At 41.8% G+C, this 27,008-nt stretch overlaps 1 protein-coding gene across 1 annotated transcript in view; it reads left to right on the top strand.

Annotated features, from left to right (window-relative positions):
- MAGI2 (membrane associated guanylate kinase, WW and PDZ domain containing 2) overlaps positions 1 to 23,403 on the top strand; it is a 748,620-nt gene extending 725,217 nt beyond the window's left edge. Inside the window, exon 22 of the mRNA XM_063134211.1 lies at positions 20,342 to 23,403. Within this exon, the coding sequence (XP_062990281.1) occupies positions 20,342 to 21,141 (800 nt within the window). The 3' untranslated portion in view covers positions 21,142 to 23,403. The remainder of the gene's footprint in view (positions 1 to 20,341) is intronic.
- Positions 23,404 to 27,008: the final 3,605 nt, after the last annotated feature.

Raw genomic sequence — 27,008 nt, 5'->3', positions numbered from 1 at the left:
CTTTCAGTGCAGAAACATAATTGAGGCCATTCACTGGTTGCTTTGCCTCTCTTTGAAATGGCTGCTTGCCTCCCGGTTTGCCAAGATGCACTTAGGATTCAACATGGCATTGCGAAGCTTTAATTTCTGGCTCCTAAAATTTCATTTCATTTCAGGAGCTGACTTCCCCAGCTGAATCCTTATCTCGTTTTTCAGAAGGTAGTTCAATTTCCCAGCTAACGTGGAGGCTTCTGAGATGCACTGCATTGCAAAATGCCCTAATTAAAGGCTCTTAGGCTTGATCAGGAACTAGCCAAATGAAATGTGCAGTGTCTAGTGATATTCAGTGAACTAAAATCCAGGGGAAATGACATGCATTTTTCTAGCATGTTTACATTTAAGCAGAGGGGGAGGAAAAGTAATTAAGAATAAATGTATTTAAGGAAAACACTCTGTGTGGTATAACAAACAGCTTTGAAACCCATATTAAAGGTAATTTGCTTAGTTGTAAGAATCAGGGAGAGGAGAGCTCATCAAAATGTGTCTGAGGGCTGTATGCATTCCCAAGGCCTTATGATGTCCTCCAGCTGTACGAACTTGCATTTAGGGGAGACAGTTGAAAGATACAGCCGTATTCTGTCATAAGGAAAATGAAAAAGCTGCCATAAAGAAGCCAGACCAAAAAATGCCCTCACTGAAGTCAAATTTCTCCGGTGAATATATCTTGAAAGCATCCTCATTTTCACAATGGAGCAAACCAATGAAATGTGCACCCCCACTCATCCCCGGAAACTGGCGAGCCACCGCCCCTGCCCACCCAGGGACTTACCAACCCATCCGCTCACACCTGGCAACTGTTTGTCTTCCATGAGAGCCGCCATTTTAAGGAAGATGGAGGCTCTGTAATGTTGAAAACTATGGCAGTCATAAAGGGCCATTTCCAGAAAAGAACTGAAATAAGAGGTAAAAAGCTACTCCCCTCTTCTTGGGGGCACAAGCCCAGCAGAGCATAAGAAAAGATGGTTTATCTCACTCATATTATCCCTCCCTAGATTGCCCTTCCCAGCATGTGTCCCCTTGGCTCCAACACCTCTAGGAATGGGCATAATTCAGTTGCAGCTGAGCAAAAGCACTCCTGGCCCCCATCTATATGACAATGGGATTGCTCCTCATTGAATATAAACCTGAATTTTCATTGATTCGAATCTATGCAAAGAGCGTCACACTGCAGCAGCAACAGCGATTTATCTCCTGATATATTTTTTGTAGTGCAGTTATTCATGCGCACATGCGCACATACAATGCTATGGAGTAGGGATGAGTGAAGCTATAAATGTTATATGCGGAGATTCATAGAAGAGGAAAACAGAAGGCAGAAAGGAACGAGGAAGCAGAGGGATGCTAGAGGGGGACGGAACATATCTCCTCTCGCTGCCCATTCCCCCCTCTTTGTTTTAATTTTAAAGCTCCATCAACATGAAAATCGCGGGAAGGAATGAGGCAGCCAGAGGACGCAATAGGAGGGAAGGAGGGAAATTGGCCAATCACTTTGTCCTGCCCTCAAAGTTACGCCAACATGTCAAAATGCAATTTAACTCCCCCACGGACACATAACTCTAATGCGGTGCAAACTTGGACATTGATCCAAAAGTCGCGGTAAATCGCAAGTACTAATATGCACATTATCACGTTAAAAACCCGGCGCTGTGGCAAATGGGTGGCTGCGTCATGTGTCCTGAAACGTGAATCTGTGCATTTACGTCGGGGTAAAGAAGCCATATAGACAAGCTCCTGGCCACTCACTAACATTGTACTCTTTTCAACACCAGGTTAAAAGCTTTTTATTTGCCCAGACATTTTTTTTTTAAAAAAAAGTAATTTGTATTTTTAGTTGGTTGTAATCATCTCTGTGGTTCTCGGTGTTACAGTGTTGATGTTTAAGCATGATGGTATTTTATTTTTATTGAATGTTTGATATAAAGGACAGAACTGTTACCTCTTCACATGAACGGATTGGTTTCAGGCCACACTGTAAAATGTTTCCATGTTCTTATATAGGATGCCTTTTGAGAGCACCTTAAGAGTTGTCCACATTTCTTTAGAATCTGCTTCTCAAACCTGCCTCTAGAGTAATTAATTCTTTCACTAATATTAACTGTCTGCATGGCTCTTTGTCTGATCTATATTAGAAAATGAATTTGGCTGTTACTTATAAACATCTTACTCAGCTGTTCTAATAATCTAAGAATTCTTTGCTGTAAATAATAATAATAATAATAATAATAATAATAATAATAATAATAATGTGTCTTGATGTCACTGGTTCTGTTAATTCTAATGATTGGTCCTAGGCTGTTCCTCCCCTTCCTTTAGGAATGGTACCTTCCAGCCTCTCCATGTGCATGAAAAGTGACAAGCATGGCTCCCCATATTTCTACTTATTGGGCCACCCTAAAGACACGGTGTGTAAACTCTGCATGTGTATTTATCGTTCTCTAATGTGCTTTCATTTTGCAGAACTGTTTTAACAGAATCTTTGCCATGTTAACTCTTACGTCTTAACTTATCTGGTGCTTATTTAATACTAGAAACTCCTTGAAGCTGAAAATATAATAAATCTAGTACATTTAAAACGCGTATTTTTAAAATAAATCCATCAGCACATATTTTTATTTAATAGATGGGACTTTAATCCTCTTATTTCCACAGCATCCCTGCATTTCAGGCTCTTCCATATATTTCTGTGAAGATGCTAAAGAATATTTGTTATATAAAGGAGCATTGAAATACACACATGCTAATCCTAAAGCTGCAATCGTATGTACAGCTACATGGGAGTAAGCTTCATTGAATCTGTTGGCCATAGTTTAGCAGAGGTGTTGGCAGCATGGTGCCCTTCAGATGTTATGGACTATAAATCCCATCAATCCCAGCAAGTTTGGCCAGTAGTAGGGGGTTATGGGAGTGTAGTCCAAAGCATCTGGAGGGCACCAGGTTGCCTATCCCTGCTTTAGCATTATGTGCATGATCGACAGTGAGCCTGGGGACAACCACTTCTACTTTTCAACTAACCGAAGTGTCTCATGACACCCAAACTGGGGAAGACTCTGGGTAGTTTAAACTACGATTTGCTAACAAGGCAGGATTGATCCTGACTTGTATGAATAAACCATAGTTTCCCCGAGTTTAGATGTTTCGAGGCTCACTAAGGTTCTTGCCCATAGTGCTAAGTACGGTGTCCAAATTGGGCCAAAGACCGTTGAATTGATTTCCAAATAAATATCTCATAAGTTGCTTTACGCAAGCAAGGTTTGGAAGATGTGTTTCGAAGCACCTGGAAATGCATACATTTCAGTTGCCTTGTCCCACCATAAAGTCTCTTAGAAGCAGGGCCGGTGCCAGACTATTTTGCGCCCTAGGCAAGGTGAGCTACTTTCACACACACACACCCCAAAATGCCAACTTTGATTTTTAAGAACATATGTTTCCTGGAAAAAATAAGAAGCACAAAACTTGAAAGTGCTAAATTTATTTTAAAGTGCAAGAAATACGTCATGCCAATTATAGCAAACAAATTGGAAAGGAACGTCTATGGGTCTAAAATGAATTATTTAATAGGAATATCACCTCCAAATCATCCCCCCAACTCACACGCGCACGCACGCACACACAGTCAGCATCACTCACTCTATACAAACACACGCATGAACACATGCATTCACTCATAGACCCCATGCACCCCATTCACCCATACGTTCTCTCTCTCTCTCTTCTGGGCGCGTTCCGGAAGCCTGAATGTGGAGCCTCCCCACCCTCACCCCAGCGTCCCTGGCTTCGCTTCGGCTGGGTGGACACGGGGCGCCATCTCGCCCGCTCAGGCCCAGCTGGATCCTCAGGCCGGCCTGGCTCACAGCAAATGCGCGTGAGTGCTGTGCTGTGCCCGGCGCCCCTCTTAGCTTGGCGCTCTAGGCGGCCGCCTGAGTGGCCTCTATAGTAGCACCAGCCCTGCTTAGAAGGCCTGCAGCCTAATCCTGTGCAGAAATAAATCTTACTGTGTTCATTGGTATTTGTACCCATGTAATGCAGAGACGATTGCAGCCTAACTTAGATTGTTCCAATTGGATCACCTTTGGTCACCTTTTCCTCAATTTTCCTCCTCCCTAAAATGTTTGTGTTACCTTTTCCAGTTTTGCTGATGGTTCAGTGTAGTTCTTCTTGTCTGTGGTCCAAGCCCCATGGTAGATCCAAAGTAAAATATATTGATTTCACATGTGGAATCATATGTATGGGATTTTCACTGGTTTCCTAGTTGCCTTTGCAAAAAGAATGCCATTTAAAATAAATAAAGCGCAATCCATTTTATTAACTTTTACGGTTCAATCAGTTTTTATTACTCAGCAATCACCTTCACGGTATGATTAAAAAAGAAACCCTAGAAACATGCGATGTCAACAATAGAAAATAAAAATGTAGAAAAGCACTTGTGGCTCTCAAGATGTTTTAGCCTACAACTCCCATCAGCCCTCTCCATTGGCTATGCTGGCTAGGGATGGATGGGAGTTATTGGCCAAAATATTTGGAGGTCCACTAGTTGCCCACTGCTGTGCTATAGGTAAGCACTTTTCATTTCATTGGTTTCTATATGACAGAGTTGTGTGTGCTTTAGGCTGCAATCCTATATATACTTACTTGGGAGTAAGTTCTATTGAACCAAGTAAGAATTCTGCCCCATGCATAGGATTGCAGTCTTAACTTTCCTAATGAAAGTCATGTGGGATCCACAAGTGATTAATACTGCTAATGGAGTTTTCCCATTATAAAACAGAAGGCATAAATCGTTCATGAAAAGCAGGGCAACATACAAATTGTAATAGTCCATTGTAGTTAAAAGTACAACGATAATCTGCATATCCTACAGCGCTCTGCTTATTCAGTTCATTTGGACAGGGTGCTGGCAGAATAATACACTAGTGTGCAAGCAAACTCACTTTCATCCTTTAATTAAGAGGTCAAAATAAAACATTTTCTGCTTGGATGGATTTTTGAGCCACAAAGTTTTTCAGAACAGTTTTTTTCCAGTTCTTGAATAGCTGGCACTGATAATTTTCGGATGTGCCTAGCTTAGAATTCACGCGGAAACAGGCATCTCTACCCCATTATTCATTTGCACGCTCATCAGTGCACCCCATAAAGACAGGATGATTTGGGAGATCAACTCACTAGCTGAAGCCAAGCTGTGCAAATTGACTATTAAGTATTGGTATTTTATTTCGAACGTTTTGAAGTTCTGACAATTTAGTCAGCATTTATATCCACGATGTCAGTTCATAATATGAAGACATTGAGATCAGTGCAACTGAAGTTAGCTGCTAAGTGCAAGCGCTTAAATTTAGATGCTTAAATCCCATCAGTTTCAATGGAAGGAAGGAATGGGAAGGAAGGCAACGGCAAACCACCCCGTTATAAGGCCTGCCAAGAAAACATCAGCGAAAGCTGGCGTCCCTCCATTTCAATGGAACATAAACATAATTCACTTTACCTGGATTATGTATAATAGCTTCACATTCACTATACAGAGAATTCCTTTCCCTCCCAATGGAGACTATTCATAACCAATAATGTGAGAAATATTGCTTTATTTTTTTTAAACTATGAACTATTTAAATATAAAACTAAAATGCACAATTAAATTCACAAGTCCCATTGATTTCAATGGCATTCAAGCACAACTATTTTTACTGAATTGTGATGAAAAACTTCACATTCATTACATTAAACATTCCTTTCCAACCCAATTATCTTATATCCACAAATATATATATATATATATATATATATATATATATATATATTCAGCTTGCATTACTAAGGCTGCAAAATAGAAACTATTGAACATTAACAGTGTAATCCTATACATATGTGTTCAGAAGTAAGGCCCATTGAGCTCTGTGGCACTTACTCCCAGGTTAGTGTTTATAGCGTTGCAGCCAAAGGGTAAGCAGGTTTTTGACAACACAGACAACAAATGATAATTTATGGAAAGATACGTTGGACTAAAAGAAATATAGCAACGTAAATGATAAGGAATTCACTAACTGCAAAAGAATGAACACAATATACATCTGATCAAATGTTGGATTGTTGGAGGATATGTTATATAGAGGGTATATTATCTAGAGCGGGAGTAAATGTTTCAGAATGAATGAAAATCTCGATTTGCTTTCATTAACCCCATGCACAATTGATTAAAAGGCCAAATCATTGCACTGTTGATTGCCAAGTGAGCATACTTCCCTAAGGTCAGCAGTTTTCCTTTGTCTACCTGCAAATGTGTGTGTGTGTGTTAGTTAAGTAAAAGAGTTCTATCTCCCATCAGTCCTTTCATTACACAGTGTATGACTGATCTAATATCAGGGCTGGATTAACCATTATGATATGTACGATATACAATGGAGTCACAGAGAACTGAGAACCTTACTATAGTTGACTATATATCAATTCACACTGGAATGTTTTGCAGCCTTCCCCAGCCTGATGTCCTTCAGATGTTATGGACTATAACTCCTATCACCCCAACCATACTTTGTGCTGCGTGGGACTCATGGTAGTTGAGTCCCACACATCCTTAGAACAAAGTCTCTCTGCTATGTCGAATTGTCTAAAGACATGTAGTTTCATCCCTCAACCTAAGCAGGTCGGAACTGGACCAATACCTAGACGGGAGACTTTCAGGGTGGCCCTTGAGTCTTTGGAGAAGGACAGGATACCAACAAATAAATACTCAATAGGTAGCATCCTATTGTACCTTTGCACTTGGGAGATCCATCACTTGCACAACAGGGCCTTCGCGGTTTTAAAAATAACCTGGAATGAGCAAAAACACTCATTTCTGGAACAGGTCAGTTCAATGGAGCTCACAGAAGAGAGCAATGCTGACCTGTCCCAATCCAGAAAGGAGTGTTTCTGCTTGTTTCAGGGTTTTTGGAAGCGCAAAAGCCCTATTGTGCAAGCAGTGGGTCCCGTGAGTACAACATAAGCACAGGTGGAGCGACCCCCATTGAATACTGACCAATATTCTCCCACATAAATGTGGATAAGGTGCATGTAACTATGCAGTACAAATTAAAGCAGTCAGAAACCGAGAAGTGACAGGGCAGCCCATTTTAATTGCCTGCCTGTGTGTTTGTTGTAAAGGCAGCGAGTACTGATGTAACCAAATAATGAGTTGTGGGGAAATGTGTGATATTGCAAGGGGATCGATTTTTCAGACAGGTATGCATTCAGTCAGTTGAAATAAATCACACTGCCAAAAACTCTAAACTATCCTTCCGAGCTTCAAGACGCACTCACAAAATACATTGACATTAATGAAGTGTAATAGCTGGGTACACAAGAAATTCAGAGATTCAGCGTTGAAGTAAGTCTCTGACATTTGTTCCTGTTTGAGGAAGAAAAGGATAATGGTGCAAAACCCCAAATGAATGCTACAGCAAGGGAAATTAAACAAAATCAGATGTAGTTTATTTTCAGAGTCTTTTGATACATATTTGATACATTGAGAAATGGTCGCCGAGGAACTGCTTTTTCTATTCCTTCAATTTACATGTGTTTCAATTTGAACTCACTATCAGGTGTATTGCATTGAGATCATACTAGGTATAAGGGATTTCCTGTTATGTTGGTCTCTGAGCAAGCATCTAAAACACAAGTGATCACTGGGAACTCACTGGCAAGTCTTGAAAAAGGGAGGCGATATAACCAGCAGAAGAAATCCCAAGACTGAGAGTAGAAGTAGTGTTTGAGGAAAGGTGATTAACGGTGCAGAAAGGGGATCTAAAAGAACATGGAGAAAGGGAGCAAACTCCCTATCTGTCATCTCTGCAGGCAAGCAAGTCAATTAGTGGGTTATATCCTGCCCATGAGATATGGTTCACATGTAACAACAACCCAAAGTATGAGTTGAGTATGGGTTGTCATTGAATTGTGGATTGTTGTTGTATCATGGGTTGTCATTACGTGCAAACCCTGCATTATGGTTTAACTAGGAGGTATTAACCATGGACAACCTAGGAAGAGAACCCATGATTTGTTGTCGGGTTGTAAACTCTGGGTTCTTTGTGGTTACCAATCCATATTTAAACCAGAGTGCAAGGTTCACAGATAATGACAACAATAACCCACAATTCAGCAACAACCTATATTCAGCCCATACTCTGGGTTGTTTTTACGTGCGAGCCAGGTCAGTAGGTAAGAACTTGATGACTGCCAGATGTAATGATCTCACGTAGGAGAAGCATAGACTCCTTCCAGTTCAGTTGTTAATCAGAACAGCAGGCTAAGAGGCTGGCTACCCATTACATTCATCACACATATAGCAGCTAGATGTAGGATAGGCTTTGAATGTAGTTAATTCTAAAGTTCTTCTTAGACAGGCAGAGATGGTTGGAGAGGATTGTAGGGAAGCAGGTGCCCCTACTAAGGGGATGACCGTCTCCTAATGGACTGAAAGAAGGACAAACAGAAACAATGGGTATAATCCTACAGGATACCTGCCCAGAGCATCCAACGCCTTGAAGGACTCATGCTGGCAAGGCAGGAGGAGTGACAGAGGCTATTTTTGCCTCTCCTTCCTTCAAAATTGGTTTTTAAATTAGATGGGCCTCTAAGCCCATCTATTCATCCCTGCCTGCTAGGGCCGGGAACAGGAGCTGAAAGGCTGTTGAATCTAGTGGATCCATGTCCTTTCCCCTCCCTGCCCATCAGCCCCCATACCTCCCTCTTCTTCCCCTCACTGAAGAGAGGAAGCTGGGAAGGACGTGGGGGAAGATCCACAGTCAGATCTCTCCCTCTGAGGTGGTAGCTCTGCCTTCAACCTCAGATGGGAAGGTCTGCAGCATCTTACGGTCCCTCAGATACTGTATATTATTTTATTTACTTGACTTTTTCCCCACCTCTCTACCAAAAACAATGTGGCTCAAGTTGGTTTACAAGCCACAGCATCATTCTCTTAAGGAACGATATGTTAAGTAGAAATAAACATCAGATTGAGATGTGCTTGTTACTGTGCTGGTTACTTCTGAAGACCCAGAAATGGTGTGATATGTTGAGCATGTTCCAGACATCACTTTCTCTTGTTAGGACTTCCATTTTGTCACTTTGATACTGTATCGAAATTGTGAATACGTAAATTAAGGGTTTTCTTGAGGAGAAGGTACAGTGTCCTTCAGAAGCTGAGCTCAAGTTGAGATTTGTGGTGAAACCAATATTTTATGGCGTATCCAGATGTCCATGAAAGGTCTGTGCAAAGGTAACCGTTGCCATTGTAAGTTGGAACTTGACTTTATGTAGGTAACACAATCAATGGTGTGAGATTGGATTTCGTTTCTTGGAAATAGCCTCTTCCTTCCCAATGCACCATCTCACTGGGTGCTATGAAAAGAAAACATGAATATTGTCATTATCTTGTGTGACAACCTTGACTGAGCTAAGAATGTTCATTCATATTAATGCTTCATTCCCAAAAGCCATATTCCCATTTCTACCGATAGCAATTAAAAAACAACCACCATGGTGTGGAAAAGAAGAGATTAATTAAATGGGTCAAAATAGTAGTTAATGACATTGTTCTGCGGTCCTGAATTAAAATATGATATCCAAAAGGTTCTAGCAGTCTTCTGCCTTTGGATGAACAACTATTCAAGAAGAAAATACAGAATTCAATAAATAGATGGTAGCTAGCAGGAGAAAAAACATACTTGGCCTGTAAAATATTAATGGTATGTATAAGTATTTGCAGCGGTCTTTCGCTATATCTACTACCGTATTTCTTTGATTGTAAGACGCCATCGATTGTAAGATGCACACTAATTTCAGTACCACCAACAGAAAAAAAAACCTAAGACACACCCGCAATTCTAAGCCGCACCCCATTTTTATGCTCTTCATGGTTTTAATTTTTGTGAACCGCCCAGAGAGCTTCGGTTATTGGGCGGTATATAAATGAAATAAATAAATAAATAGAAGGTCCTTTGCAAAGCTCTCCCGTGTGAGTATCTGTGGGCCAGGTCTGGGGAAGAGATCAGATGGAAATGTTAAGGCAAGGCTCTGGGTTTCAAGGGAATGGCCTACCATATTGCCATGGGTCCAAGACAGCATCACTGAATAGAAATTACAGAATAGAGGAGGGTTATACAAGAGACCCATGTGGACCCTCCATGCTGTGGCCTAGACTATGTATCAATTATTTGTATAAATCTCAAAAGCAGAATAATCTAAACTTATTTCCATGAATTGCTGACTTAATTTATTGTCCCACAAACCTTTGCACAGTATTGCTATACCTGCTCATTATTGCACATTAATGCTATACCTGCTCATAAAAACACGTTGGCTCGGGTAATTTTTGGAAAGAGGCTATGCTATAACAAAAGCATTTGTGACAGAACAAATAGATAGAAACTCAAAACTGAAAGTATTCGATGTGGCATACCAGTACGAAAGAGAAGGAAATATGAAGAGCTATCTGAGCAGAAAAAATAGGTTGAGGAAGAACGACAGGCCTTCAAGCCAAGATTGTTAAAATCGTTGACAGGAAATTATAGAATAAGAGAGACTGGTAAAGAGAGAGAGACAGAGAAGAGCATTCTAGGAGGAATAGTAAAGTTAAAACACCAGTAAAAACAGAACAAAGTTATTTTAGATAGGGTGACCATATGGAAAGGAGGGCAGGGCTCCTGTATCTTTAACAGTTGCATAGAAAAGGGAATTTCAGCAGGTGTCATGTATATATGGAGAACCTGGTGAAATTCCCTCCTCATCACAACAGTTAGAGCTGCAGGAACTATACTAGAGTGACCAGATTTAAAAGAGGGCAGGGCACAGTAGCTTTAACTGTTGTGATGGAGAGGAAATTTCACCAGGTTCTCCATATACACAAATGACCTCTGCTGAAATTTCCTTTTCAATGCAACTATTAAAGATACAGAAGCCCTGTCCTCCTTTTCATATGGTCACCCTATTTTAGATATATTAACTTTAATAAAATGAAAAGAACTACGGAGAATATCTCAGTTTAATAAACCAAGATATGAACAAGACATTTGACCCTGCATGCAGACCTTTAGCATTTCCATAACGTGAGCAGACAAAACGAACTGGCAATCTTCCATTAGTTGCAGTTTCCTGTTTCATCAGAACCAGGAAATTTTAGTGAACAGCTTTGGAACAAGCCAGGATATTAAGCCAGTTTCAAACCCTAGCTTAATATCCTGGCTTGTTCCAAAGCTATTCAAGCATAATTTCCCAGTTCAGATGAAACAGAAAACTGGAAGGCTTCCTGGTTAGAGTTTGCCTGCTTGCATCAAAGGACTCAATCACTTCTCAGCTCCTCGTGCATAGATGTGATTGTCCAAACACATATATATCTAATTTTTGTTTTTATCAATTAATTTATAGGTTTCCTTTAGCTGATTATGCCAGCAATGTTTAAAAATCAGTGTTCTCAAAATGGCAGCTGCTTATTGGCTGTGTTGATAATTATGATTAAACATTAAATGTAATAACTTTTGCTGAAACCAATGAGCTTAAGAGTGCTTAACTCTGCAGGAATGTGGCTAATAAATTGTGCAAGATCTAACTCCTAAATTATTCAGTGTCTATAATACAAAGTTCATTTATTAATTTATTCATGTTACTTATATTATTAAGTTATTTATGAACACCTCTTCTGACTGAATATAACTTAATTATATTAATAAAAACTAATCTAAAACTCATTATAATTTCTAACTATGCAGCAACTTGTGATAGAGGTTTTGCAGCTTTCCTTCTGGACTCCATAAGATATATTCTGGCAGGATTTCTTCATCCCTAGGCAGACCTCAAGTGAAGAAGAAAAAGACATTATTAATATGGAAGTTGCTTTTTTAATTACTTTGAACATGACAGTGCATTAATTCAAGAAATTGGGGTGACAAAGCTCAAAATTAGTGATTTAATGGAGGAATAGCGTTCTTGCAAGGATGCTCAATGTGAAGAAACAAGCAGACCTGACTTGGGTATCATGTACACACTCACACAAAAAGTAGGAATTGGCCCTCAAGTTAAATAGCATCGTGAAGGACTTTTCACCGTAACCTATTTATTTATTCATTTAAAACATTTCTTGGCCGCCTTCCAGGGCAGAAGCCCTCGCAAGGCGGCTTACAACTATAAAATACATAAAAATAGTTAAAATATTAAAAGCAATAAAAACATAAACACAATCAAATAGCAATGAAAAACAATAAAGACCAACAATAAAGTCAGCAATAATGATAACAATAGCAGAAGCAACAGTACTCATATTATAAGAAGGCCATGGTAAAATAATATGTTTTGAAGGCCGCCTTAAAAGCCTGCTATGACGGAACATAGCAGACCTCGGATGGAAGCTTGTTCCGAAGGTGTGTGGGGCCTCTGCGGAGAAAGCCCTTTCACGAGTGGCTACATAAACACAGCTGTGTAAGCTACCTGCATGCTGTGAAGGCTCATGAAGCAGTCACCTAAGCAGGACAGTACTGGTCAGTACACGGATGGGAGGTTGCCTGGGTACATGATGTAAATCACTTCCATCATGGAAAGAAGTGGAATATAGCCCGAAGTTGCGGTGAATGAGAGGATAGGCGAAGGAGGCAGCGTCGAGGAAGGAGTCCTTCGAGCGATGAGGTGACCTCGTGAGCCGCAGAAGCAAGAGGGCTTGGAGGGGTCAGACACCTACATTTAAAAGGCTGAAACCCCTCCCAGCCCAGTGGCGGGAAATCCTGCCAATGCAGGATAGCCACGTCTCATCCATGCTCCGCCCCCAAAGCCCTCCCCATGCCCGGGCATGGCAGAATGTGCCTTGCTGTGAAATGATAGTAAAATGGGAGCACAGCAGACATACAGAAACCTTTAATTACTTCTCAATGACATTTCATTTATATCTCTGAATCTTTATAACAACTCACACCAATAGTATCTAAAAACTTTGCTCTACATCCATTAGCTTTTACTGCAAATTGTGCAACCCTTTGTATCACGTATGGGTCGATTGAATGTAATAAATAACTCAGTTTTTCCTTAGCACCCCTGTATTTCACTTCCTTTGAAAAAGGCTCCAAATAACTTTTTCTTATATCTGTATATAAGGGGCAGTCAAATACATAATGTGCTACGTCCTCCGGAACTGGCTGTCCACAAACACACCACCTGTCTTCTACTGGAGGGCTGCTGAAGAGAAGGTGTGCTGAGTTGAGCCTGAGCGTGTTTATTTGCCCCACCCATTCCTGCAGGTACTAAAGGCTCCTGGAGGCAGGAGCCTGTGGCGAGAGACAAAGGGCTCTTGGCCTGAGGCTCTCGGCCATGGGCACGAAGCCACTTACGAAGAACTGCCACCTGGAAATAAAGAACTGGATGGGAGTCCAAACCGAAAAAGTAGTCATTGATTTGGGCCACAGCTAGACCTAAGGTTTATCCTGGAATCATCCAGGGTTCGCCCCTGCCTGAGCACTGGATCCCCTGTGTGTCACCTAGATGAACAGGTTTGACCCCTGGATGTTCCAGGGATAAACCTTAGGTCTAGCTATGGCCTCTGTATACTTGTTGAGTGAGTTGCCTGTTTGCAAAGGTGGACATAAGGTACCCGTACTTGCAAACAGTAAATATACCCTGGCAGGAATACTTTTTTCAAGGGCTACAAAACCCTTTGGTAGGAGATTGTTGTGTTTTAAGTTCAATTAAACATACATATATGTCGTTTTATTAAGTAGCATGTTATGATGTGCTGCTCGGTGGTGAACTGACATCCTTACAAAGTGTTGCGATATGAAGTGATACAAAAGTTCTGTCTCTGCAAGATACACTTTGATGCTTCAGTTTTCAAGTGCTGGAAAATGCATGCGCATCCTATGTTTCGGAAACCTGTCTTGCTTAGCTCCCAATTCACAGCATCTTGGATTTATCCTCTTCGCTTCCTACAGGAAGAGTGTTACTGCTTTGGAGTAAGCTGCCATCTGCCTTATCATGAACTGCTATAGGATTGGGCGTGATGATATAATAGTAAGCAGCAGCATACTGTATATTATAATAATCTATTCTATTTTATATATCCCTTATACATTGCTCTTCTCTGAAATGTTGCTGTAGCTTTACTAGGATTAGCTCTTTGCTCCTCAAAAGCAGCAACTACCTCTGTAGCTTGTTATTAAAGAAAAGTCAAAGTTCAAATTGGTTTTGCCATGAAACACAAGGGTTCTCATTAACTCTGCTGCAGAAGGATAAATGATCCTGGAATTAGAGGGGGTGTTGAAAATTCATAATGCATTTTGGCAATTTGGTTATAATTTATAAATTAGAAAATAATGTGGATCACTACAATCAGATTGAGAGCAGAAGTCCAATAATAGGCTCTGCATACGAATGATTTCTATCAAATGAGATCCATACTAATTCTGCAATGATTTTCTTCCTTATCTATCATTATCATGCTTCCCCACCCACCCTGTAAAATAAATGTGCAATAAAAATGAATGTAGAAAACAATTCTCACCACATTTTAGAATATTCTTATTCCATTATGACCATTTAAATTGAACATAATGCATGCCCCTTAATACATTGATATTCATTTCATTGTCCTGGTCAGCCCATATGAATTGTTCACCCTCCCTCGCTGAGAGGTGATTTTATAGAACATTTGTCTTCATTCCTTGTTAAGCTGTCCTCTTGCTTCGGATGCTCTGTTCCCAATTTATAGGAAGTGTCAGTGATTTTCAAGAGGTTCCGTTGTTTGAGTTCTCGTCTCTAAAAGCAGGTAGAGAAAAAAGGGAATCAGTGGTCTATTTTAAGTTTAAAGACAGCCCAAGGAGTGTAGAGCAATCTCTTTCCAAAGCCTCTCAAATCTCTGTTATGGCTTCTCTCTCTCTCTCTCTCTCTCTCTCGCTCTCTCTCTCGCTCTCGCTCTCGCTCTCTCTTTCTCAAACTGGAAGGGAAAATGTAGTAGAAAAAGACTTCAAAAAGATTTGTCCTTTGGTATCGAGTAGTACTGATTCTCTTACTGATGGAATCCCAAACCAAGCTATTCTCCACACACACACATCCCCATTGGAAAATAACATCTTTAATCTGAGCTCAATTTGGACCCCATTGCATTCCTGCTTCCGGATGACATCACTGGAAATGCACTGGGGTCTGAATTCCTCTCTCCCTCCTGTTCCTGACTGTGGCTGTGGATGCTTTGGTTATAGTATCAATTGCAGCAGCATTGAGATCTTCTTTTCTCCTCTCTCTCCTTTCCCTTGTGCCTCCCTGCTATGGTAGCTTATGAAGCACCAGCAAAGGTAATGGAAGACAGAGATAAACAAAGACCTCCCTTCTCTGCCATCACCACTGCAACAGCTTCCAGTGGAGTAAGTTGGTCAGGGAGAGGCTGGTGAGTGAGTGGTTGAAAGGGGAAGGGTTCTTTTCCAGCTGAGATTACAATTTGAGGCAATGAAGAAACACTCAAGAGGGGATGACCTGGGCTAGAATGCAGGAGCGCTTTACAAACATGCTAAATCCATATTCCAACATCTCTGTTAGGGATCCGATCTGGAGAGAGTTAGAGGAATCTGAGCTCAGCCTCTGGTAGAAAGAAAGAAAACAGCTACAGTACGTTTCCTGCGGTCCCTGCTATTTTAATGTCAATGTAACCTCTGCAAGAAGGGATCTCAGTGTAGAGCTACTCTCTTTTCTGTAGAGGCAGAGACAGAGGAGGACATTGAGCTCCATGCGACGAGTGTTTTATTGCACGCTCGTTACTGGGCACTCACGGATTTTTTTCCGCAGGTCCCTCACATGACGTCGTCTGCTTCTCACGTACCTTCTGCCCGATCTGGCCTTCCTTACGCCCCAAGAAAACCCAGAAAAAGTCTGGTTGCTGCTCTCTCCTGCTATGTGTGGGAGAAGCAGCGTGATTACACTGCCCGACTGAATGGACCTCGTGCTCCTTGTTTACTTCCTGTTTTCAAACAGGAAGTAACTGAGCGACGAAACCAGAAGTGGAGAAGCCACGGTAGCCAGCGTTTTTCCCCAGGTGTGATGGAGCTTTATGTGCTGCTGAATCTCAAGCAAAGAGACAAGAAGAGAGAAGTTGAAAGATGTAATCTCCTAAATCAAGATAGAAGAATTAGGGGATTGTCTTTTTACTTATTATAATTTGTAACATTTATATACCGCTGAATATAATAGAATCCCTCAGCAGTTCACGACATTAAACATTTTAACCATAAAAAGTGGTATATACATTTTAACAACAAAAACAACAACTGAACAAATTCTAAGTGTTTTGGTTGTCAAAACAAGATAAGCTGGAGAAAGTTTGATTGATATACTTTTTACAGGTTTTTTTTAAATGCACCAACATCAGGAGCTGTGACAGCTGGAAAATGCAGGATTCATGGGTCTCACATTAACAGAAAGATCTGATTAAGCAAAAGCTGCAGGAAGCTGAAGTTGTGACAATCATGAGCACGCTGAGATTTCATGGCAAAGGGCTAAAAATTCATTTGTGGTGTGACACCACTCTGGCAGTCTCAGACCTTAGCTAGACCTAAGGTTTATCCCGGGGTCATCCCCGATATCCTGTGTGTCATTTACATGAACAGGGATAACCCCGGGACAATCCTGGGATAAACCTTAGGTCTAGCTAAGGCCTAAGAAATGATCACGGTCTTTATTAGCTGCATCTGCAGTAGAAAATAACATTTGCTACCTTGTATCAAACTCTTGTTTCAGAAAAGGAATATATAAAATAGCATATTTTGACTCCTACGAAGATGGTTGTTTTGATTTTTCAGCAAGATTTCAGTTAAGGCAGAACAACAATACGTTGACATTTGATGACATGCTTACAGCCTGATGTACAGCTGGTGTGAGATAGTGGCTCAGAGACTACTACTATAAATCAAGACCTCCCCAAATTAAATGTCTTCTCAGCATGTACTCAATGGTTGATCTTAAGCAAGTAATTCTTGGTTTCACCTCCCATCTGCAATATCAGTATAATAATTCTGATCTACTTTAGGAGCTGTTGTAAAGATTATTCATTTATTCATTCATTCATCCTACTTCTTGGCAGAGGAAATATTTAGGATTTCATGCTTGAGGGAAGGAGGGGGAAGGAGGCTAAATTTTTGTCTTCCATGCTTTGGTCCATAGTACAATGGATGCATAAACACATGAAAATGTTTTGCTGGAACCTCTCACCCATGTATCCTCCTTCAGAGAGCTCCATCACACCTAGGAAGAAACCCTGGCTACCGTTGCTTCTCCATCGTCGCTTAGTTACTTCCTGTTTAAAAACAGGAAGTAAACAAAGATCACAAGGCCCATTCAGTCGGGCGTTGTAATCACGCTGCTTCTCCCACACACAGCAGGAGAGAGCAGCAACTTCGGTTTAAAAAATATTTCATAGTTTTTCTGGTTTTTCTTGTAGCGCAAGGAAGGCCAGAAGGGGCGGAAGGCGTGTGGGAGGCAGACAACGTCATGTGAGGGATCTCCGAGGAATCCGTGAGAGCCCAGTAATGAGTGTGCAACAAAACGCTCATCAGATGGAGCTCAGAGTGTTCCTATAAAATGAATGCTGGATTTTTGGATAGGTTTCGCTCATTGGTTTGCCCAGCATAGACGATCAAAGGTTTTCATTCTCATACATGTGTACTTGAAAAGCAGTGAGGTTGTGCAACTCAGATGGTGTGTACCTACTCTGTGAAATTTTGATTCACATCCCCAATTAGCCTGTAGTCCCTGTCTTTTTAGCCCAAGCTATCTCGGCGGGTGGTGTGAAACAGCCATGCCACTCTGACATTGCAATCTAGTCAGAAGCAAGTCTCATTGCACTCAGTGGGGCTTACTCATGGGTAAATGGGTAGAGGATTGTAGCCTTGAGCTCCTCAGAGCATGGGCAGTGTACAAAGGTAATGAATTAACAGATGGGAATCCTTCCAAGAGCCAAGCTATGGATGCAAAATTGTTTTTAACAACCATTTCACATTTTTTTGTGCTTCTAGACAGGAATGCTTGGACATTCCTTTGAGATTCAATGAGATTACAGGGAGAAAGGAAAAGATGATATGGATGCATACTAGCAAAGTTTTTCATTTATGTCTGTGCAAAGGCTTAAAAAAGAAGACAAATATATGCTTCAGAAATGCTAACAATTGTCTCTGGAATTTTTCTGTAAGCACAGAAAAAGCAAAACCGTTAATCTGATCTCTGTAAAGCATAAAATTGTGCATTTTTCATGTTTAGATATGTTATGAAAAGCAATCATCTTAGTGATAGTTGAACAAATCCAAATGAACCATTATGGTTTGAACAGAGCTCTTTAAAGGTTTTCCTTCTGAGCAGCAAATCACTTGATCTTAACATCTGATGATACACCCTAGACATTTTCGATATTTCCCCAAATATGGTTAGCAGCAACAGCAAAAACAAAGAGAATAATCATATTTGCTGGACATCTTCAGCTGAAGAAAGAGAGGAGCTAGCAGTGGGCAGGTACACAGCCAGGCAAATCAAATTGAGACTATACTTGGACTATAACTCCCATCAGCCCCAGCCAGCATGTCCAATGCTCAGGAATGAGTTGTCCAAAACATCTGGAGGGCACCAGGTTGGAGAAGGCTGATCTGAGCAGTGCAAGTGCATTCGCTCACATTTATCGCTTGCTATACTCACCTGCACCCTCCCTCTGTCTTCCTGTCATTGTCAAAGTTTAGATTTTAATCTTTCTGGAGCAAGGCCTATCTTGTTGTGAAAGATAATTTGAAGAGGCAGGGATTACAATCTGTTAGATACACCGAACATGAATATACTCTGTGTAATTAGCCTTGAATGTGCCAGATCATTTTTTGAATGTGGATAATGATTTGATGCAGACGTGGCCCTGTAAGTATTGATTAGACCAACAACTTTCCCCCACCCGAACTTCCTTCTTCAGTAATGATTTGGGGAGCTGTTTCTTAACAGCCTTTATAAAGATGGGTGTTTTAAAGCTGAGCTGTGCTGAATTTGCACACAAACTTTTATGGGGTGCTTTTGAGGGCTGTGAAAAGCGCTTTCCAAATGTCCTCCTTCATGCTATTTGTTTTGTGGGGGGGTTGCAACTATTGTTCCCCTGATCTGCTATATTTCTGACTTTAACAGGGTTTATTCATTCTCCTTCACAGCCAGTCAGGGATCACATAGTAAACCTGATGACATTACCAAGCTATTCAGATTTGCCTGTGTGATAACATTCCTCGAGGCTGAATGAAACTGCGTTGTCCTCACTCAGAAACTTTGGATCTAGATGTACTTGTGCTTGTTTGCTTATTGGAAAAGGTGCATTTAAGCACACAACCAATTTGGTACATTCTGATGATCATCCAGATGTGCACTCTAGTAGACCAGGGTGGGAACCTGTGACCCTCTGGATGCTGTTAAACTACAATGATTTGGGAGGGGGAGTTTGCACGAACTGCCCCCAAAATGAAACATTGCATTTAAAAACGCTGGCTTACAATGTGGATACTGAACGACATAAATACACACATAATCAACACAAGTTGCACTCTCCAAGTGATTCACACCAGGGGAGGGGGGCGGGGTTCATGCATAGAAGTGCTTTCCTTGTGTGGAATGGGTAACATCTGAAACAACCCAAAACTGCAACAGAAAACATAGATAAATCACTACCAGTTGTGAAGGCCAGTAAGCTGTGGTTATTTTCAGAGAGTTGGTACTTTGTTTAGTATAGCATGGATGGAGTGCCAGTATGAATTTGACTCTGTTGAGTTGAGTGCATAACATAATGGTTAATCCAGCATATTTTCACGAGCCCTTCCATTTGTAGCAAAGTTAAGCCTGTATGTAAAGGTCAAACTACATGTGACATAGGAATTCCTATGTCTCTTCCCACAAAAAAGGAGTTGTGGGGACAGTATGGATTGGAACGGTGGCACAAGAAAATGAAGCCCCTGTGCCCCCGCCTTTTGAAGTGGCTACACGGCAGCAAAGGATTAGATCTGTCTCCCTCTGCCCCATCGTCACTATCCAGGTCAGCCTCCACCCCTCATGACATGTAATTTGATCCTCAGAACCTGACAGAGTTGCTTACAATGTTGCAAAGTCAAGAATTACTACTCAAACAACATTTCCATTCACATTATTTGTCTGATTTCTCTGTCCCCTCCCTGTCCCCTCAGACTTAAACTGGGACGGGGGAATGTGTCCAGAGTTTAGTTTCAATTTAACAACTAGGAGTTGTACTGGATAGTGTGAAAAAGACCTTTGGAAATAACTGTGCTTCTTTTTGTCACAACAGACGAACCAAACTCCTGGAGTTCTCCCGCTGCCACCTCCCCAGGTCTGCCGGAAGTAACTATTTCCCTTGATGACATTGTCTCACCATTATCTTCATCACATCTAGCCCAGCCCTCTGACCCTTCCCACCAGATAAACCCAGAACCAACATGGGATATCAAGAGGGAACATGATGTAAGAAAACCAAAGGAGCTTTCAGCAAACGGCCACAAAAAGAAAAGGTTAGGTGAGCAAAGAGAAAGGTCTGCAAGTCCGAAAAAGGTAGACAGGTCGAAGCACGAAGAGGCTTCCCGGAAAGGAAGCTCAGACGGAAAGAGTAAGGCTGGTGAAAGCGGCCGGCCAGCATCAGAATGTAAGGCAGCCGGACTAAGCACAATGGCCGAGGCTGGAGTGCGAGATCACGGGAGCGCCGGAAACCATGATGATTCGGCTGGGAGGGCCAAGTGGCTGGAAAGCAAAAGAGGTGGATCACTCGGAGCGAAAGATCTCAATGCCGCAGGTGTCACAGAGAAGAAACCGGCTGCAGCTTCCGAACACGTCAAGCTGGATTCCATTGGTGCTACAAAGGCGTACAGTAGCAATAGCTGCAGCTCTCACGGAAGTGACCTGGATCACAACCCGAAGGAATCTGACCGTAAGCCCAGCGAGTTCCCACGGAAGGGACATCTCCACTCCATTCACACACGCAGCACCAACCCTACAGCTCGGAAGGCAACTGTCTCACCGGGACCGTGGAAGATCCCTGGTTCTGATAAGCTATCTGGTGTACTAAAATCAGGCACTTCTGCCATGAGCAGATAAATCAGCGACTCTTGCCTTCTAACTGTTTCACAGTGATGCAGAACCTCCTCCTTCGCGTCTGTCTCACATTGATTTACTTTAATTTATTTTAACGATCACACACACACATGCTCAAAACATTGAGAAATGGAAACAATCATGTGTAATTCCATGACAACGTGCATAGCGTCTTAATAAGTTGAAGCAACATGTAGTCACACAGTATTTAAATGTGACCCTGAAGTCCCTAGAATTCATTTCAGAGACTTTGGCAGCTATGGAAGAAACCAAAATAATATGAAGGACAGTCGACCACAAGGACAGTGCAGTGTAGCTTTAGTATGTTGTTTTCCACTGCATGAAGGACTCGGGATTTTCATTCAAACTTTATATCAAGAAACTGGAAGAAGTTAGAGCAATCACAAACTGGAACATCGCCTTAAATAAAACTGCACGGAGCAAGCTAAAAGTGGAAATAGAATCTTTTATCTGCGTTAAATGTTGTAAATAAATTGTTCTCGACATATCCAGACAGGGGGTTAAAGCATTTGAAATTGTACATCCATGACCTGTCTCCACTGTTAACCCTTTGGAATAGACCACCCAAAACCAGTAGCATAATTCATTATGCAAGGTGAGGAACCCCTAGTGCGATTAGCTGGTGCGATACCATGTCTACTGCCATTTTTGTGAACAAACCATATTCCTGTACGTTGGGGGGGAAAGAGTTAAGGTGGGAATTGTATTTGCTAATCTAGCCTCGAAAGCAATTTACCACAGGTTATTACCCCCACACACACTCTTACACACGTACACACACACTTACACACATGCACACACACACTGGGATTACCAGGTACCACACAAAACTCAACAAGGAGAACTATAACCTGCAGTTCCCAGACCACTATAATGAGAGGGTGATTCTTGACAGATTAAAAGCTGCAGTTTCCTTTCATAACGGCCTCTGCCTCCTGCAGGAATTCATAAGTGTCTCAATACTTGTTCGACTTCCTTTTAATAATATTCCTTTTAACCTTGAGTTCCTCTAAGAATTTGAAGAAGAGGTCCCCCCAAAAATAAAATAAAGTCACATATCCATTCAGGCATCCAGCTCTTTTCTTCCTTCCATGTTCTTCTTTGTCTTTCTTGCTTTTCACTTCCAAATCTTAAGTGCCATGAGAACATTTCGTTCCACACCGATGAGGTACAACTTCTCCAATGAGCTCCATCAGTCGGCTCTTTTTACCTGAGAGGTTTGCTAATTTTTTTCCAGCAACAGCAATACAAACAAGAGCGGCAGCAGCAGCAGCAGCACTCAGTAATAATGTGTGTTTTTTTAATAATAAAAAAATCACGACGTTGATTACACTTGGGAATATGTGTCTTTGGCAAACCCTCATGTGACCTGGAAATATACACTGCTCTCAATGACTGAGCGATATCCAGTTGCTGTTTAAGGTCAGTGGAAGTTTTGATTTGGAGAAGGGTGTGAGGAGGTGATGGGATGTTAGCCATTAAGATTACATTTGGTGCGAGAGACTGGCCTCTTGCTAGCTCTCTCAGGCCATTTATCAGCAAGAGCTGCTCAAGTTTCATTTTTTTTTCCTTCAGGAGAGATAGAAACATCTTTCTACAGAAATAGTTGGAAAAGAGGAAAGAAAGGATCTTGCACCTTTGAAACAAGATGCTTATTTAAGAACTAGTCCCATTATAATTTTTTAAGAAAGCACAAAGATATGTAGCTGTTTACAAAATATATATATAGTTTTTAATTAAGAAATTAGAGATATATCTTTATCCCCGACCTAGATGTTTGGCATAATTTGCTGTTAATTTATTAAATCTGGATTTTGGACAGTACTTCCCTAGTCTAAATGGAAATGCATGTCCAACGATATTATTTCCTACACGTAATGAACAGAAACAAACAGCACTGGGGAGGGGGAAAAAACACCAATTGAGATTATGCTTGCATAAGCTCTGATTTGCACAGTGCCCGGCGACTCATTGTGCAGTAATTGCTTTATGCAGCTGTAATTGATAACCTGTGAAGACAGCACATCATCTAAACCCCATTCCAAATAATATTTCTGTGTAGTGTTAGCTGTGAATTTACCTTGTACAGCTCTATCGCTATAAATATAATTCCATGTATTAATAGTCACAGAAAGGCTGTAAGTGAGCAACTATTTTTATGAAACGCACCACTATGGATAAATTAACTTTTACAGAAATCTTGTTTACTGTATGATATTCTAAACCACTCAAATAAAATATATATCCAAGAATCTTTTTCCCAATTGTTTAGACTGTGTAATTAATTACAGGGGGAGGAAATATACTAAGAAAATATGGATTGCATATACATTGGGGAAAACTCACATGACAAAATTTCATTACAGAATGAGTGCTATTTTTCCCCTCGATCTGACAGCCAACCTACGTGTAAGGATGTAAGAAGAGTTCTCCTATATCAGGTCAAAGGCCTGATTAGTCCATCATTTTGTTCACACGGTGGCCAACCAGTTGCCTGGAGGAAATCCCCAAGTGCAGCTTGAGTGCAATAGCACCTTTCTGCCCATGTTCCCCAGCAAAAAGCATATGGTCTCTGATTGTGAAGATAGCATATAGCCGTCAGGACTAGTATCCATTGATAGCCTTATTCTCCATGAAATTGTCCAATCCCCTTTTACAGCCATCCACGTTGGCAGAGCTCACGACATCTTGTGGTAGTGAATGCCATAGTTTAGCTATACGGTATATGAAGAGGTCCATCCTTTTGTCTGTCCTGAACCTCGCATCTATTCAGGTTCAATGGATGACCTAGGTTCTAGTATTATGAGGGAAGAAGCCTCCCTACCCACTTTCTCCACACCGTGCATAATTTTATACATTTCTATCATGTTTCCCTTTACTCACCCTTTTTCTTCAGCCCCAAGCCTTGTAACCTTTCCTCATAGGTGACTTATTCCACCCCACCCCTCTTGATCATTTGGGCTTCCTTTATCTGCACCATTTCTACAATATACTTGTTGAGGTGTAGTGACCAGGACTGTACACAGCATTCCAAGGGTGGTCGCACCAGAGCTTCAGCTATGGGACGGTATATAAATGTAATAAAGATGATGATGATGATGATGATGATGATGATGATGATGATGATGCAGCCTTCCCCAACCTGCTTTGGATGCCAGATGCCAGAATCCCTCAGCTGGCATAAAGGCATTATGATACTGGCAGTTTTATTTTTATTTTATTTTTATTTCTTTCCTGATGATCCCCAAGACATCACTTTGGGAGTATGTGAACCTTTTTTAACACTGTAAAAAGCAGTCACTGCCCCCCCCCCAAAAAAAACAGGATTGGAACCAGCACATGGGGAGGAGGTTTTGACCATTTCCTGCCGTCGCATGGTCCTAACAGAAGTCCCCTCACCCACCCAAAGTGCCATTCATCACAGGAGGGATGATCCTACTCATTCACACAATCTGCATGTGTAACAAAAAGATTAAAGACTGGAAGCTGATACTCAGTACCTTAATTTATTGTATTAGGATTCCATGTCAAATGCCGCAAAGGTCTCTGATAAGCCTACCAAGATACACGTCTCTTATTCTGCCCCACCCCACATTATTTTCACCAATATTTCTGCTTAAAATGATAATTGTTATTTTGACATTTGCATCTATGCATCTACATTAGCACATGCAAATTTATGCAAATTAGGGGCCTCTATTGTCATTTTGGCAAGGTGTAAGTGGCCACCCCTGGGCAGGAGGAGATACAGCACAGGTCCTTCCACATGGCCCAGAGCTTCCTATGTCACCCTAGCAGTGCAGCAGCAACACCCACACCATGGGAAGGGTTGAGAACTGCCCCCATGGCTTCATCTTCTTTCACCATGAAGAACAGTACTATTTTTTTCACCTAGTGGTCATCCCACTTGTGGTGAAAGGATACCAAATCCAGGTGGGTGGGTGTGCTGTGATGCAGGGTGAATGAAGGAGCCCATTTTCCAAATGGGAACTACACCAGTGGACGTTCAACTGAGCAGTGAGAAAACTACTCCCCATCAGAAATCTGTGAAAGCTGGCTCAATTGACTCCCTGGGTGGTTAAATACTTATTGTAGTGAATTACTCTTGCATCCACCCACAGACTAGTTTCCAAAGGGACATGAATTTGCTCAGTGGATTTCCCACAAATCCACAATGGTAATAATACAATACAATCTTAAAGTTCACCTCTGCAACAGCCACATGTGAGTTGGGACCATCTTTGCTGGATGGAGCTTGCCAGCTATGTATAGCAGGATTGATAAACCTTGTTTTTATTGTCTGCACAGATGCAGAAAACTTCTGACAAGCCGCAATACACAGCCACAATACACGAGGCCTGCAGAGTCGCAGATTAGGCAAGTCCTGCTCTGTGTGGAACTGAATCATGGGCAGCGGTCAACAATTTTGTATAGGTTTACATATTTATTAGTACACTTCCCCAATTCTAATGATATTAGACTCTGCCTGTAATCCAATTCCATGTAGCTCACCACTACAAAGTGAATGTAAAAGTGGCATCACCGGGGCCCAATATGTACTTACCACATTTCTGCTCCAGATGGTTGTGAGAAGTAGTTCAGCAAAAGAAGTTCAAGGGCTTGGGGTGGGTAGCTACTGAAAGCCAGTGCTAGATGATCACCTGCCTCCAATCCTCCCCTTATTTATTTATTTATTTATTTATTTTATTATTTATTTATTGCATTTCTATACCGCCCAACAGCCGAAGCTCTCTGGGCCTTAGGGCTCCTTAACTCCCAAAGTCGATTGTAAGACCCAGCTGGGCTGTTCACACAACACACTAACCCACAATGGGTTGTTTTCTGGAACAACCCATGATGGGTTACCATGTGAACTGTTTTTCCCACCCATGGTGCCTTGTTTCTCCCAAGCAACCTACCCTGAGAAGCCATGGTCTGCAGTAGGGGTTGTTTTAGTGAGTTAGCGTGGCACCAGCCCGGCTTACAGAGCTTGACTAGAGAGCCTTTGGCAAGAGTGGCCAAAAATGCTGCCTCTGCTCTGCTCCTCTCGAGCAATCTCTGTTGGTGAGATCTGCCTAGCAACAGATTGTGCTGCCTCTGGCGCTCCGTCCCTTTCCTTGCCTGACGACTCTCCCCGCCCCCTCTTTCAGCGATGTGCTCTGCCAAGTAATCAGCAGACTGAGCTTGAGCAAAGTTGTTTCCCTGCTACATTCAGCTCTGTGTCCAACTCCAGAGCATTCCGCCACCCACACGGTTCCCAAACAGTCTCACCTGCGGCTAAATCCTCGCTTTCCCATGGAAAACCAAAGTCACACAATTATCCAGTAGTGCATCATGTGAACACGCCCTCAGTGGTTGAGTGTGGGCTGTTGTTCAACCATGGGTTGTTTGTTGACCCATGGAATATCGTGTTGTCTGAACCCAGGACATTTTCCACAGGGTGGCTTGTTAACCATGCAGTTTGGCTTGGTAACCACTCTGCACAAGCTAACCAACAACCATGGGGTTTCAATGCGGCTTGTCTGGGAAAAACTAAGCCACTTTGCATGGTTAACAAATCTCCCTGTGAAATATGTCCTGGGTTCAGACAACGTCCTAACCCATGGCAACAAACAACCCACAGCAATATCCAACAGTCCCTGCAGGCTAGCGGGACTCACTACTAGCAAGCAGGAACCTAGCAAACCCTTAACCAGGGACAGGGACAGGGCATGGCAGAGGCGATCCCAGAAGGGAACTCCGCTAGCCTGCCTCATTGCAGAAACTAGTGCTTCCACTTGTTTCTGGGTTTGCTTTAAGAAGCACTAGCAGGTCCTGCTAGCGCTAGTGGTGGGTCCTGCTAGCGCAAC

Source organism: Elgaria multicarinata, chromosome 9 (assembly GCF_023053635.1).
Source record: "Elgaria multicarinata webbii isolate HBS135686 ecotype San Diego chromosome 9, rElgMul1.1.pri, whole genome shotgun sequence".
NCBI classification, from domain to species: Eukaryota; Metazoa; Chordata; class Lepidosauria; order Squamata; family Anguidae; genus Elgaria; species Elgaria multicarinata.
The sequence above is the reverse complement of the archived record's forward strand: the minus strand, read 5'-3'. Positions and strand labels throughout refer to the sequence as shown.